The following is a 13,700-nucleotide window of genomic DNA, read 5'->3' as shown; positions in this document are numbered from 1 at the left end:
TCTTTCACAACATGCCCAAGAAGAAAGCTTACCAATTAACAAAACGGTTCACCAGAATTATATGCAACCTTAGGTTAAATTATCAAAACCAACTATATTTTTTTTCCATTACAAAATAAAATATTAAGAAAAAATGTAAGGAAACAAAACAGGGGCAATGCTACAGCAAACACAGCGGCTAAAATTTTTGAAGGGTGTTTGCCGGGACGGTTGAATTGTATCTTTTTATATTATTTTTATGTATTAATATTAAAAGTAAATTTGAAAAAAAAATTATAATTTTAATATAATTTTTAAAAAAACAATATTAAATTTTTTTTTTTACTACCGGTCCACACATTCTCTCCTCTCTCTCTCTCTCTCTCAATGAATGAAGCCCGTTTCAGACAAATTTGTCGGCGAGAGACGTTTTTAATCATATTCACATATAGGGTAATTACGCCATCAGTGGCCATTAATATAATTAATTAATACATTTCCTTTTTTCTTTTAATTCTGCATGAAAATTAAGCTGTCATTTCTGGACTTACCAAAATCATATTATTACTGAGCTATTTTATAGTTTTGTGTAATGAATTTAAAATTAATATAGTTTTAAAATTCAGTTTAAAATAAGATTTGGGTTATGATTAAGAAGAATATTTTAGATTGATCTAATTTTATATTAAAAAAATATATATTAATTTTTTTATAAAAACAAGTTAATGAATATATTTTGACAGAATTATATAATATATTTGAGAGTATAATTATGATTATTTTTTAAAATATTTTTTATTTAGAAATATATTAAAATAATATTTTTTTATTTTTTAAAATTATTTTTGACATCATATATTAAAATAATTTAAAATATTTAAAAATTAATTTAAAAAAATAAAAAATTATTTTTTAAAACTTAAAAATCGATCTATTTTTTTCCCTGTAAGTGGACTCATCCGAACCTAGACCAGTTAGATTCCAGGTCGATACATCAGACTTGTCCGGATCTTAAAATAATGGTAACTTGTGTACAGTGATGGTAGTAAGCAATGATAAGTAAATAAATAAATAAAGAAAAAATAAAGAAAATGTTCTTTGTCATTTATATATAATTAATGCTTATAATATACATGCTTACACAAAGCTGTCCCTGTTTCTGTGCTTCTTCTTCTCCCCCTCCCCCTCCCCCTCCCCCTCCCTCTCGTTTCTCTTTCTTTCTTTTTTCACCTTTTGTTCTGCAGTTTGTTGTTATTGGGGCATTAGCTAGCCAGACTTTGTTTTTTCTGCTCCCTTTTTGGTTAACACTGCTGAAGAAGAAGAAGAAGTTGTGAGTTCTCCAGGAAGATGCCAGTAAGTACGTTTCTTTTATATATCTGTGTTTCTTTCTCCTTTCTCTTCCTGCAAATCTGGAAAGCTTGGAATCTTGATTGGTTTTGTGATATATTTTTGTTTTTTTCAAGTGTTTTTTGACTGCCTTTCTGGGATTCTCATGATTTGTTGGACAGTGTATCAGTGTTTCACAGCAATGGCTATGGCTGCGGATTCAGTTCATTTTTGCTATATCTTGGTTCATGGGCATTCTATGCTTCTATCTTTTCTAAATATGGTGATAGTAAAGTTCGATTTTTTGCTTGAACCGATGCTTTTAATCTGGATATTGTTTGTGTGATAGATTTTTTTTTCTTTTTTGCTTCTTCCATCTCTCTTTTTTTTTTAAATTTCGTTGTGTCTTGAATATCTGGTCTTTCTGTGTTGCTGTTACTCTGAGCAGTTCTGCTCTCATTGGAGTTTTTTTTACCTTTTATACTTTTGATTGGTTGATTTGTTTACTGCATTGCTTTCCTTTCTTTTGGATTAACCAAACCACAGTTCAGCTTCCACATCACAAGGAGGCTAATTTGTTTTACTAGAAAATACAATATAATTATTTTTATTTTATTTTTTATAAATTGCTTTCCATTATGATCTCATGTATTTCATTGCTTCACTTGAAGCATCCTCTTGTCAACAAAAATCTAATAGTTACCTGCTATACTTCATCATAATAGGATTTTCCAATATTTTTTGGGGTGTAAAGGGAATTGTTAGCTTGCGAAATTCTTACATAATATGAAGAATACTCTTTGTCTCCACATGGCATCTTTTTTTGTGAAAAAATGGACAGCCTGGTTTTTGCTTTTCTTTGTTCTTATTCTGTTGTTGGCTTTTTGAGCTTTGCACAACTCACTAGATTCTAAGAATCCAGTAGATGAGGTTAGAGTCTGTTTGTTCTTGTTTCAATGAATTTTCAATGGAATTTATGATTGCTTTGAATTTTTTATTGCTCTCTTGTTTAATTGACTGTTGCGCAAAATGAATCTTTATTCTACGAATCTGTTCTTAGATTAGGTTGTTTTTGCTCTTGTTTTTCAGGTGGCATTACTCTTGCTACTGGCACTGAGCATTGCCATTAGAACTGATGCAGAAGAGAGTAGCGGAGTGTGTGATTTTAAGCCAGGTTTAAAACCGAGGCCACATAGTGTGTCGATCTTAGAGTTTGGTGCAGTTGGAGATGGGAAAATATTGAATACTCTAGCTTTTCAGAATGCCATTTTCTATCTAAAGTCATTTACTGACAAGGGCGGTGCTCAGCTTTATGTCCCACCCGGAAAATGGCTTACTGGAAGTTTCAGTCTTACCAGCCATCTCACGCTCTTCCTGGAAAAAGGTGCTGTCATTCTAGGATCTCAGGTACTTTTTCACTGTTTGCTTTCTCGTATTTGTTTTCCCTCATTTGTTTTGTTTGACCTGTTTCTAGTGAAGAGATAGATGCAGAAAAATCTTCTAACAATGCAAAATTAGTTTGGTTTGTTGTGTTCAATCCATGGGATTCTTACGCATGCTTTCCTTGCTTGTCAGGATCCATCCCATTGGGATCTTGTTGATCCCTTGCCGTCGTATGGTCGTGGGATTGAACTTCCTGGAAAAAGATATCGAAGTTTAATAAATGGAGATATGCTAACTGATGTGGTAGTAACTGGTAAAAGCACTTGCGTTTTCATTTGTTTCTCTTTCAATCACTGATTGTTTGGTCTTGATTGCTGCTTACCTGACATTTATTTGCTGGTCTAGGTGATAATGGGACCATTGATGGTCAGGGTTCAGTTTGGTGGGATTGGTTCGAGTCCCATTCCTTGAACTACAGCCGCCCTCACCTTGTGGAATTTACATCATCTGATCATGTAGTAGTTTCAAATCTTACCTTCCTGAATGCTCCTGCATATAACATTCATCCTGTATATTGCAGGTAAATTTTCTAAGATCCAGGTGATTGCTAATTTAATAAACAGCTTAATATTAGATGGAGTGACTTAGTTTTGTGTGCAATTGTCTCTGATGCAGTAATGTGCTTGTTCAAAATATTTCAGTCTCTGCTCCTGGAGAATCCCCTTACACCATTGGCATAGTTTCAGGTTTGTGGAACTTGTGTTTGTGTAATTAACATGTTTTCCACTAATTTCCCTCAGTACATCTACTAACTCTATTTCATCCTTAAGAATTTAATTTGCATAATTTGCTCAAACTAAGAATGCTTTATTAATATAATGAGCGAAGAGACTGGGTGTGGATGAACTGCCTTGATTGTGTTTTGTAATCATTGTTGGACAAAAATTCAGCTGACTTGGTTTTTATAACATTTTCAGATTCTTCCAATAATGTGTGCATAGAGGACAGCCTCATCAAGGTTGGTTATGATGCGATTTCCCTCAAGAGTGGTTGGGATGAATATGGCATTGCCTATGATAGGCCAACACAAGATGTACACATAAGAAGGGTCTACCTTCAATCATCTTCAGGCTCGTCCATCGCCTTTGGTAGTGAGATGTCCGGCGGCATTTCTAATGTGTATGTTGAGCAGGTCTCCCTATACAACTCATTTAGTGGCATTGAGTTTAGAACAACTAAGGGCAGAGGTGGTTATATCAAACGGGTCATCATATCAAATGTTGAATTGAAAAATATCAACATGGCGTTTGGTGCCGTTGGTGATTGTGGGTCACATCCGGACGACAGTTTTGATCCTAATGCCATCCCAATTCTTGATCAAATCACTTTGCAAAATGTGATTGGTTCAAACATCACTGTGGCTGGCAACTTCACGGGACTTGCAGAATCTCCTTTCACCTCTATTTGTCTATTTAATGTCTCCTTAACAATTCCCGCCACCTCAACTTCTTGGACATGTTCAAACGTTATTGGCTTTTCAGAGTTTGTTTCCCCGGAACCATGTCCTGAACTCAAGATCTCATATTCAAATTTTTCCTCGGTTTGCTATTCCATCCTGAATTCCTATGGTAAATCCGCAAACTTATGAATACCGTTCCTTCAAAAGTACAGTCATATGGGGTAAAAAGGGATTCTTCCACAGCTTATGGTCTCGAAAGTATGTCAGATTCTTTTCAATAAGACACATGTCTACAGTATTTGTTCCTTCATTCCCTTGGTTTTGCATTTCCTCCTGTTCAATTCTGCAGATTATTTGTACAGCTTCATATCTTCATTCATGTGTAAGAAAATTTTTGGTAGTTATTGCAACAAACCACAAAAGTGACATGAATATTCTTAGTATTGCTGCTTGTATTCTATTAAACCCCTTACCTTGTTCACAGAATCAGATGCATGCAATGCAGTTTCCTTGTGAAATCTTCATGGATATGAATCAAAAATACCAGCAGTATTAGTTGACATGAATTGCATGAATTCAGTATTTTGTAGTCAAGGAAAAGAGCATCTTATAAAGTTTAGGAGCTCCTGCTTCAAGGTCTAGGACATGACTGCTACGAGGATTCTGATAAAGTTTTGCACTTCTGGTTTTATGTGATGGGCATGGTTGTCAGGAAGATAATTGCAGTGTTTTAATCTCGAGCCACCCCCCCTGAAAACAGCATGGCATGGTACAGATTTGTTACCTTCTGCATAATGTTCCTGCTACAAATTTGTTAACACCAGAGCTTTGAGCTTTGATTAAAATATGAGGCATAAATCCCTTCTCTCACATCCTAATTAAATCACTAAATCATTGATCTGCAGAAGGAAGATTGTGGATCATATGAAAGGAAGAGCTCAGTAATTGCATGATTCTAAATCAAAGTCGTGCTATGCCTGGTTGATAAACAGTAGTAAAGAAGGATTCCCCCCCCCCCCCCCCACACACACACTGAAGTCAGCTGTCACCCCAATAAACCACACCCTACTCCACAATTTTCATCAAGCTGGTAACATATGCAAGGTATAATAAAGTAAGGAACAAGAAGTCTTTGACATGAAAATATTATCTTTCTTCTTCTTCGAGAAACCACAACTAAATCGGGCAACTAAGTGTGTGTGTGTCTATATATATATATATATATATGTAGATTTTCGCTAAACCTTTTTTTAGTTAAAACTTGATTTTTTTTTTGTTGTATTTTTCTTATAGAAAGATATATTTTCAATTCATAGAATGATTTTTTGGTAAAATTTCCTTTATTCAAGAAGAACTAATATATTTTTTTATGATTAAAATGTGACCATCCAAAACGTAAAATTTCCTTTATTCAAGAAGAACTAAAATGTGACCATCCAAAATTTTTCTCTTTTTTTTGTGTTTTTCTTTGGATTTTGATTTAAATTACTTTTTAATTTTTTATTAAATAAATCTAAAAATAAATTTGTTAAGAATAATTCAAAACAATTTTATTTTTTTGAAAGGAGATAGTACAAGATAGAATTCATAAATTAAGAGTTGAGAAATTTAACATTAAAGAAACTTTTAAATATAGATTTTTTTAACTTTTTTTACCTCATGTTATTATTTATATAAATTAAATATAAAGCTAAAAGGTTTTTCAAAACTCCCAGAAAGTTTTTCAAACACTTATTAGTATTATTAGTATTATGAATTATAATAATAATTTATAAAAACAATTCTTTGTATTTTGACACCTTTTCTTTCCCCTTCAATTATTGATTATTTTTAAAAAATTTCGTCCTTCTATAATATTAATATATGTATATAGATTTAGAGTTGATAATTTATTTTAATTTATTTTTTATATGGCTATTATGGTATAAAAAAATCACAACATCAAGTTGATATTAAAAAAATATCCCAATATCATGATATGATTTATTTATTAAAGAATTTTATTTAAATAAAAAAATAATTTGATAAAAACTAGTTTATTCAACTTTTTGGAGTGAATGATCCGATTTGTGAGTTTGGTAAAGTAACCTTAGTTGCTCCAGTTTGCAGGTTTAGCCAGATACTTTTTTTTTATTGAACTAGATTATATAATCATTTATTTTTTTATCATATAGTTAAAAAATTATTTTGAAAAAAGAATGTTATTAAATTTTAGAAAGTTCATGGACATGTTGATTTAGCTTTTTTTTTTAATGTTCATGGACATGTTGATTTAGCTTTTTTTAAAAAAAATTTATTTTTTAATACTGAACTGATTGAAAATTAAATTTTATAATTTTTTTTGTTTTATTTTTTATAAGGTTATCATAATCTTTTAAAACAAGTCTTAATATTGGTTTGATGCTCGATTTGATAATTGTCTATTTTTATTATCATATAGTTAAATAAAAAATAGTTTAGAAAAATACAAAAAAAACAAGATATTAATCCCAGTGAGTCAATTATTTAGTTTGCAAGTTTTATGTTTTGAATCAAGTTGCCCAATTCACGGGTTTACAAATTTAACATGTTTATCTATTAATCTTGTTATGTTTATACACACACACACACACCTTTTGGTCCTTTCATTTTTATATTTTTTTTATTTTACTCTCTTTTAGTATTGGATTGATTAGAAATGAAATTCATGGTTTATTTTTTCTCTCTCTAAAGTTATCATGATTTTAATAATATTTTTCTTAGGCTTTGTGCTTGATTTTGTAAGCATATAATTTTATCATAAAATAAAATAAAAATAATTTATAAAAACAACAAAGTTATTAAACTTATTAAAATTCATAATTTAGATTGTAAGGTAACTAAAGCTGATTCAATATATCATCGTATCAAAAATTTTAAAAAATTACTATCTTAAAGTTTTATTTTAAAAGCTATGCCATATTTCCAAGTTATTGTAAAACCTTGAATGATTCTCTTTTAATTAACTCTCATGCTAACCTCCAGCAAAACATGGATGAAGGTAATTGTGAATTTTAAACTATAACTCCAAATTTTAAAATTTATTTTTCATAAGTCATGTGTAATATTTATAGTATTGAAAAAAAACATATGAAGATAATGGGCCCACCCATCACCTCAGTCCCATTAAATTTGGATCTAAAATTGGCATCTGGCCACATTAGGACATATTCATCTATTATCATCTCTAGCAAGACCAAAACCCTCAAAAAACCCCTCGAAGACCAGCCGAAAAGCACGAGAGCGACTAAAAGCTCTAAGCTTGTACTTCAATGGCGGCGAAGAAACAAGAGAGTAACAACCAATCAAAGAAGAGAAAGCAAAACCCAGATGCTAAGACAAATACATATAGCTCATTTTCTAAAAGACCGAAGCTCGTCAGCTCAAAACCTGAAAACAAGCAAGAAAAGAAGCCTTTCAAGCCATTTAAGAAGCAGAATTTTGGCAAATTGAAGTCGCAATCTGGTGAAGAGAAGAACACCCCTCTATCAAAAAGAGAGCGTAGGCTACATGCAAAGGTTATTTCTTTTCTAGTTTTTTTTTTAATTACATGCAAAGGTTATTTCTTTTCTAGTTGTTTTTTTTTAAATTTCTTTTGTATGGTTTTAGTGTTATTTTCTATAGTTGTTTTTTGCGTACTGAGTGTTTTTGTTTGTTTGTTTGATGATAGGAATTGACGGAGGCTAGGAAGAAGAGAAGGAAGCAACATTACACTCTTGAACTAGTATGCGCATTCTTTTAATTTGTTTTTATATCCAATTTGATTCATTGAAGTCAAATATTTGTCTTTGAGTCGTGGTTTAAGGAGTTATCTGGGACTACCATGTCCTTTTAGGAATCAGCTTATCATTTTTGGAAAAGATAAGTTGAACTTCAAGGCTTGGTGTTTTTTTTTAAAAGGAAATCTGAAGTATGTATTGGCTATAGTTTATGTTGTAAGTTTTGTTTATTGTGATTATTGGTTTGAGCAAATATCTTTTATTTTCATACAGGAGCTTGCACGTCTTTGGGAAAAGATGAGGCAACGTAATATTGTCAAAGAAGAGAGATCCAAGTACCTTTTTTTTTTAAGCTTGACTCCATGATTACATGTGCGTGGGATTTTTCTTTCATTTTTTCTCTTAACCATTTTTTCCCTTTTAAATTATCTTAACAGGATTATTGCTGAAGCTATACTAAAGATGAAGGGGAAGATTCCGGAAATTGCAAGCTCCCATGTGTCGTCTCGTGTTCTGCAGGTGATTTTCTGCTTCCTTTTTGTTTGTCCATGATATGGGTTTTCCTAAGTTTACTAGTTTGTAAATGTTTGTTGTATACCTCATTTATGCTGTTTTATTTCATTTTCAGACTTGTGTGAAGTATTGTACACAAGCTGAAAGGGATACCGTATTTGAGGAGCTCAAGCCACATTTTCTGACCTTTGCTACCAACAAGTATGCAATTCATCTTGTGATGAAAATGCTAGATAATGGTACGTTTTGAGTTGAAAGAATCAAAACAGAAACTAGAGGGACAATCAAAATGCCAGTTCCTATACATTATATTTATTCTTGTAAGTAAGACCCTTCTACTTTCATCATCTAAACTTCTTTATCTTGTTTGCAGCTTCTAAAAAACAGCTAGCAGAGTTCATCAGCTCCCTCCGTGGGCATGCTGCTTCTCTTCTTCGACACACTGTTGGATCTGTTGGTATGTTATACACTTGGGTTTTTGTTTGCTTTTTTTTAAATAGTCGTGGATATCTTGGATACTCTGATTAAAGATATATCAATTCTGCTTAATCGTCTGTTACTCACTCTAAATCTCTCAATTTTCGTTGAACTTAATTCTGGTGGTTTGTCAGTTCTGAAGACTCAATAGTTGATCTAAACCTGATTCATCCCTATACTTGATGCAAAACATTACCTTGTTAGAGGCTATTCCCTTGAATTTTTCTTTAGATTATGGTTTCCTTTGGTTTTTCCCTATCCTTTTCAGGAAAATATTGTTTCTATGCTACTGTTTCTCAAGTTTGATGAATTGGATCTAGTTTTCCTATGGAAGATAGAATGCAACTGATTACTTTTTTTAAAAAATTCGCTTTCAGTTATCGAGCATGCATACCATCTGGGAAATGCAACTCAAAAACAAGAGCTTCTGATGGAGTTGTATTCCACTGAACTTCAATTGTTCAAGGATCTTTCATCAATGAAAGAAAGCAGGTGACTCATTTTCTGTTTCTAGTACTGTCCATGCAAGAGTGTTCCCTATTGTAATATTTTCTAATAGTCCATGGTCATGCTGCATTCATGATTCTGTTGAATGTTTTTCAATGCCTTGGTTATCTTTCAGGTTACCAGATGTTATCTTGAAGCTGAACCTACAGAAAGGTTCAGTCTTACGACACATGGCTTCTGTCATTCAACCAATTCTGGAGAAAGGAATTGTTGATCACTCTATTATACACAGGGTGCTAATAGAGTATCTCAGCATAGCTGACAAGGTTAAACAACATTTTAATGCCCTAAACAATTTCGAAAGAACAAATTTCGAAGCATTTTATTTTCTACAGTATTAGTTTCTCTTCACAACTTTGTTGTCTTTCTAAATTAAGTTTTTTTTTAGACCTCAGCAGCAGAAATAATTCAACAACTGTCAGGCCCACTTCTTGTTCGAATGATCCATACAAGGGATGGATCTCAGATTGGGATACTGTGTGTCAAACATGGGAGTGCTAAGGTTTGTAGCATATTCTTTGATCTTTAATATCAACAAAGATATAAAAAATAGTTGTTTATTTATTCAACCGTGTGAAAAGGGTTGTTCTGATTTCCATCGGTTGTCCATTGCCCTTTAATCTTTCTTTTTCCTTTTTCTTTTGTGTTAATATCCAGGAGCGAAAGAAGATTGTCAAAGGACTGAAAGGCACAGTAGGCAAAACAGCTCATTTTCAATATGGAAGTTTGGTAAGGATTTCATTTTTCATCTCTACCTGCTCTGTAGCTTGACTTATATATTGTTCTTGTGGCTGGAGGAAAAAATCAGAGTCACCTTCCTGACATTGTCTTCTGACTTGAAAAGTTTCATTTAAGTATTTGATGTTGTGTTTTACTAATTGAGTTCACTCTTATGTTTCCTGTATTTCCTTGGGTAGATCCTGCACCACATAATTTCCTCCAGATCTGCATATATTGCTCAATTGTTTTCTGTGGTTGTAAATGGATTCTTTGTTCGGTGTTTTTTTTCCCCCGGTGGTGGTGGTGGTTTTTTTTTTTTTTGGGGGGGGGGTGTATGGTTCAAATTGTAAAGATTAGTGACTGAAGGTTATGTATATGCTTTAGACTGTATCTCAGTATTTTGAATTTTTCTGCCCATTTGCATTATCTTCAGGTTCATCTGTTTCCTTGCTTGTGTCATCATATTTTTGTTCTGTGGTATTCTCTGACTATTAACTTTTTGTGTATCGGACGTTTTAAGGTACTTGCCTGCATTGTCTCAACTATTGACGACACAAAGCTCGTAACAAAGGTTGTTTCTAGTTGTGATGCTTATTACTGTTATTCTTTAGAATTTTCTTTTGAATGTCTCTCTGATTGAGTTTCTATTGAACTCTTCTGACTGCAGACTGTCATTCGCGAGCTTCAGTTGATCTTAAAGGACCTTGTTTTGGATAAGGTTTCTACTCTTCTTGCACCTTAGAAGTCATTTTGGTTACATATGTAATTGGAAAAGGTGTTGTGCAGCTTTAACTGTAAAACATGGATGGTCACCGAGTGTTTATTCAAATTCGGAATGCCACAATCAGTACTGGCTATTAATTATTAATTAATTCAACATATCATCAAACCCCTTGGGCACCTCTGCTAGCAAAATTTGGGAAACTGGTTCATACAACGTATTTATTTATCAATTAATTTTGTGAGATCTTTTATCTCAGTTTTTATATATTGACAGATTTTTAGCTGTCTGGTTTTACCCTTAAAAACTTGTTCCTGATTCTTTTCACTGTTTATTAGAATGGAAGACGTCCTTTGTTGCAGTTGCTTAATCCAAATTGTACACGGTATTTCAGTCCTGATGAAATGGCTTCTCTTAGCTTATCTATATCCTCTCTCAATGCCATGGTAATGTGATGTTCATTTATCATTTATCTGGACCCTGAACGATCTTAGATTACTGATGCAATAATGCTTGAATGTACTATTTTTCTTTTCCATTAGCAGGGTGAATTGGAAGTAAATTCTGAAACGAAGTCTTTAAAGGATGAGGAATCTAGTGACAAGGACAACAACGGGAGAGAAGTTACAATGGCAAAGCCTGATGAAAGTACAAGCCCTGAAACTCTTCAACTCATTGAGGGTGGCAAAAAAGATCCTTCTATTAGAAGGCAAGAGCTGTTGGTGGGCAGTGGCCTTGCTGAGGTTTGTTACATTCAGATCTCTAAAATTCCTTTTGTTGTTCCTTTCTATGGTGTCTCTGTATCAGAAATACTTCTGGCTTTGATACTAATGTGCTTTGCAGAGCCTCATTGACATATGTATCGAGAATGCAGAAGAGTTGCTAAGATCAAATTTTGGTAAAGAAGTCTTATATGAGGTAAGTCCCTGCATCTGATATTTTGTTATAGTAATTATTTACTTCAACCTCCAGAAGTTCAGTTGCTGTTGTTATGATATTTTCACCTTTCTCTTCTGAAGTCTATGTTAGTGTAAACCTGCTATTTTGCTAGATTATTGGGTTTAGGAGGCACATACATGCCTGTTAAGAGTGCATTTGATAATGTGATGCAGGTGCTTCTGAAAAGGCATCAAATTGGGATGGTTTTTTTATGGTTTTGACATCTTCATGTCACAATCATCCTAAAGCTCCCAAAGAATACCAATCTGATGCCTTTCCAGTTCAAAATCAATTTGAAAAGCACTTTCAAAAACAAAGAGCAATCGCACTACCAAACAGGCACTAGATGTCTTTGTAAATACCTGGCTTAACCCATCAGAACATTTGATTTGATCTATCTTTGTGATGAATGAAGGTTGCAACTGGGGGTTCTGGTGGTATTCTTCAAGAAACTTTGGGTGACAAGATGAACACCTTGCATGAAGTTATAGCATCTCTTGCAGCAGAATCTAAATTTGAGGAATCAGAGAAGGATCATGTCCTTGAAAATTTCCACTCCAGTCGGACCATTAGGAAATTAATTATGGAAAGCTCCATGTTTGCTACCACTCTATGGAAGAAAGCTTTGAAAGGAAAGTGTGAGCAGTGGACACAAGGTCACAGGTTAGGCTGACGTTCAAGTCTCTCTTGCAAGTAGAATGCATTGAGCCAAAGCATAATTTTGATATCTGACGTTAATGTCTTTCCTAACATTCTGCAGTTCTAAGGTAATATGTGCATTCTTGGAATCGTCGGATGCCAAGATCAGCAAACTAGCCAAGGAAGAATTGCAGCCCTTAATAGACAGCGGTATTCTCAAATTACCTGAAAAGAAGCAACCAGCAAACAAATGAAGGTAAAATCGTTTGCAGCTGACGGTCACTATAATGACACCATCTCAAAGTACAGGCACAGCAGCTCCTGGATCACTGGTTGAATTGAATTTGAACTCAACCACGACAAGACAAACATAGAGTGGATCCAAATCTGAAATGAGGTCCAAGGAAAAGGTGTTATAGCATGTACTGTAGCCTATCTATCTTTCTCTTCCATGAATCATATCAACGTGCAAGGCATCTGTACATCAGAGAAATCACTTTGTTGCCTATCTCTGTCACAGCAGAATCATGTTTTTGTTCCTCCTATCAAGCTTGAAATTTTGTTATGTCACGACTTACAAAGTTGTACAAGCATTTGATGAAATATATGACTTCAACAATTTTGACGTTACATCATGTTAAGACTGCCATGGCAGTCACGTCAGACTGCCATGGCAGTCACGTCAGCTCCATCTCTTCCTTTGTTTTTCTCCCTTGAAAATTGCCCGCTGTAAAATATCGACTGCATAAAACCATGAATCTAGTGAGACAGAAAAAATTAAGATAATGGGACAGAGGCCCGTTCTTCGAAAGGATAGATTTACTGTTATAAAATCATATTTATTTTCATGAATTTATCTCTGTTATTTTCTATTTTTTTGGACATTAATTACAAGCAATTTAGATGCATCAGCTGCATTTTTCTTTTAGAATATCAACTTAAATGACTGGAATCACAAAAAACGCTTATAGTAAGGGAAAAAAACACAAATAAGCTCAGAGATTTTCTGCTGTTTCGTAAAGAAATATACAAAGGAGAGCTTCTATTCCATGCTGTTTCATAAAGAAATATCTTAATTAATTAACTCTGTTCTGTTTGGTTAAGTGTGATCGAAGCCATGTTTTACACTAATTATAGTTTTAAAAGTGTTTGTTTGTTGAGTACACAATAATTTTGTATGAATTCTACTGAAAGCTTTATTTTAAAATCTTAATTACGAGAAAACTATAATTCATTGTTATAAAAGCTATCAAGATACAAAGCATGGTTGCCAAAAATGTTACTAGCTCCCTCCCTACAC

At 33.3% G+C, this 13,700-nt stretch overlaps 2 protein-coding genes across 3 annotated transcripts; both read left to right on the top strand.

Annotated features, from left to right (window-relative positions):
- The first annotated feature begins 1,115 nt into the window (after positions 1-1,115).
- On the top strand, positions 1,116-4,707 carry LOC105112876 (probable polygalacturonase). Its single transcript, XM_011008765.1, has 6 exons — positions 1,116-1,332; positions 2,395-2,712; positions 2,881-3,001; positions 3,094-3,268; positions 3,364-3,434; positions 3,666-4,707. The coding sequence occupies exons 1-6, from the start codon at positions 1,327-1,329 to the stop codon at positions 4,334-4,336; spliced, it is 1,362 nt and encodes a 453-aa protein (XP_011007067.1). The 5' UTR covers positions 1,116-1,326; the 3' UTR covers positions 4,337-4,707.
- Positions 4,708-7,324: 2,617 nt separating this feature from the next.
- LOC105112874 (pumilio homolog 24-like) lies at positions 7,325-13,051 on the top strand. 2 transcript variants are annotated; one of them, XM_011008763.1, is made up of 17 exons: positions 7,325-7,683; positions 7,836-7,889; positions 8,158-8,219; positions 8,322-8,403; positions 8,513-8,636; positions 8,771-8,854; positions 9,252-9,366; positions 9,497-9,647; positions 9,770-9,883; positions 10,039-10,110; positions 10,622-10,672; positions 10,769-10,819; positions 11,161-11,268; positions 11,365-11,565; positions 11,666-11,740; positions 12,177-12,424; positions 12,522-13,051. In XM_011008763.1, the coding sequence occupies exons 1-17, from the start codon at positions 7,438-7,440 to the stop codon at positions 12,652-12,654; spliced, it is 1,971 nt and encodes a 656-aa protein (XP_011007065.1). In that variant the 5' UTR covers positions 7,325-7,437; the 3' UTR covers positions 12,655-13,051. The 2 variants fall into 2 exon arrangements, with proteins under 2 accessions (XP_011007065.1, XP_011007066.1); XM_011008764.1 differs by having other exon boundaries at positions 7,326-7,683; positions 11,368-11,565.
- The last annotated feature ends 649 nt before the right edge of the window (positions 13,052-13,700 follow it).

This window comes from Populus euphratica, unplaced genomic scaffold (genome assembly GCF_000495115.2).
Source record: "Populus euphratica unplaced genomic scaffold, PopEup_1.0 scaffold369.1, whole genome shotgun sequence".
In the NCBI taxonomy this organism is placed as follows: Eukaryota; Viridiplantae; Streptophyta; class Magnoliopsida; order Malpighiales; family Salicaceae; genus Populus; species Populus euphratica.
This window is presented reverse-complemented; position numbering and strand designations above follow the sequence as displayed.

Bases quoted from the DNA above. Each gene is read 5' to 3' on its own strand.
- LOC105112876 (XM_011008765.1), top strand. The intron at 3,002-3,093 runs GTAAAAGCACTT...TTGCTGGTCTAG, and splicing joins AACTGATGTGGTAGTAACTG to GTGATAATGGGACCATTGAT. The intron at 3,269-3,363 runs GTAAATTTTCTA...TCTCTGATGCAG, and splicing joins ATTCATCCTGTATATTGCAG to TAATGTGCTTGTTCAAAATA.
- LOC105112874 (XM_011008763.1), top strand. From the start codon at position 7,438: ATGGCGGCGAAGAAACAAGAGAGTAACAACCAATCAAAGAAGAGAAAG. The intron at 8,855-9,251 runs GTATGTTATACA...ATTCGCTTTCAG, and splicing joins ACACACTGTTGGATCTGTTG to TTATCGAGCATGCATACCAT. The intron at 10,111-10,621 runs GTAAGGATTTCA...GGACGTTTTAAG, and splicing joins ATTTTCAATATGGAAGTTTG to GTACTTGCCTGCATTGTCTC.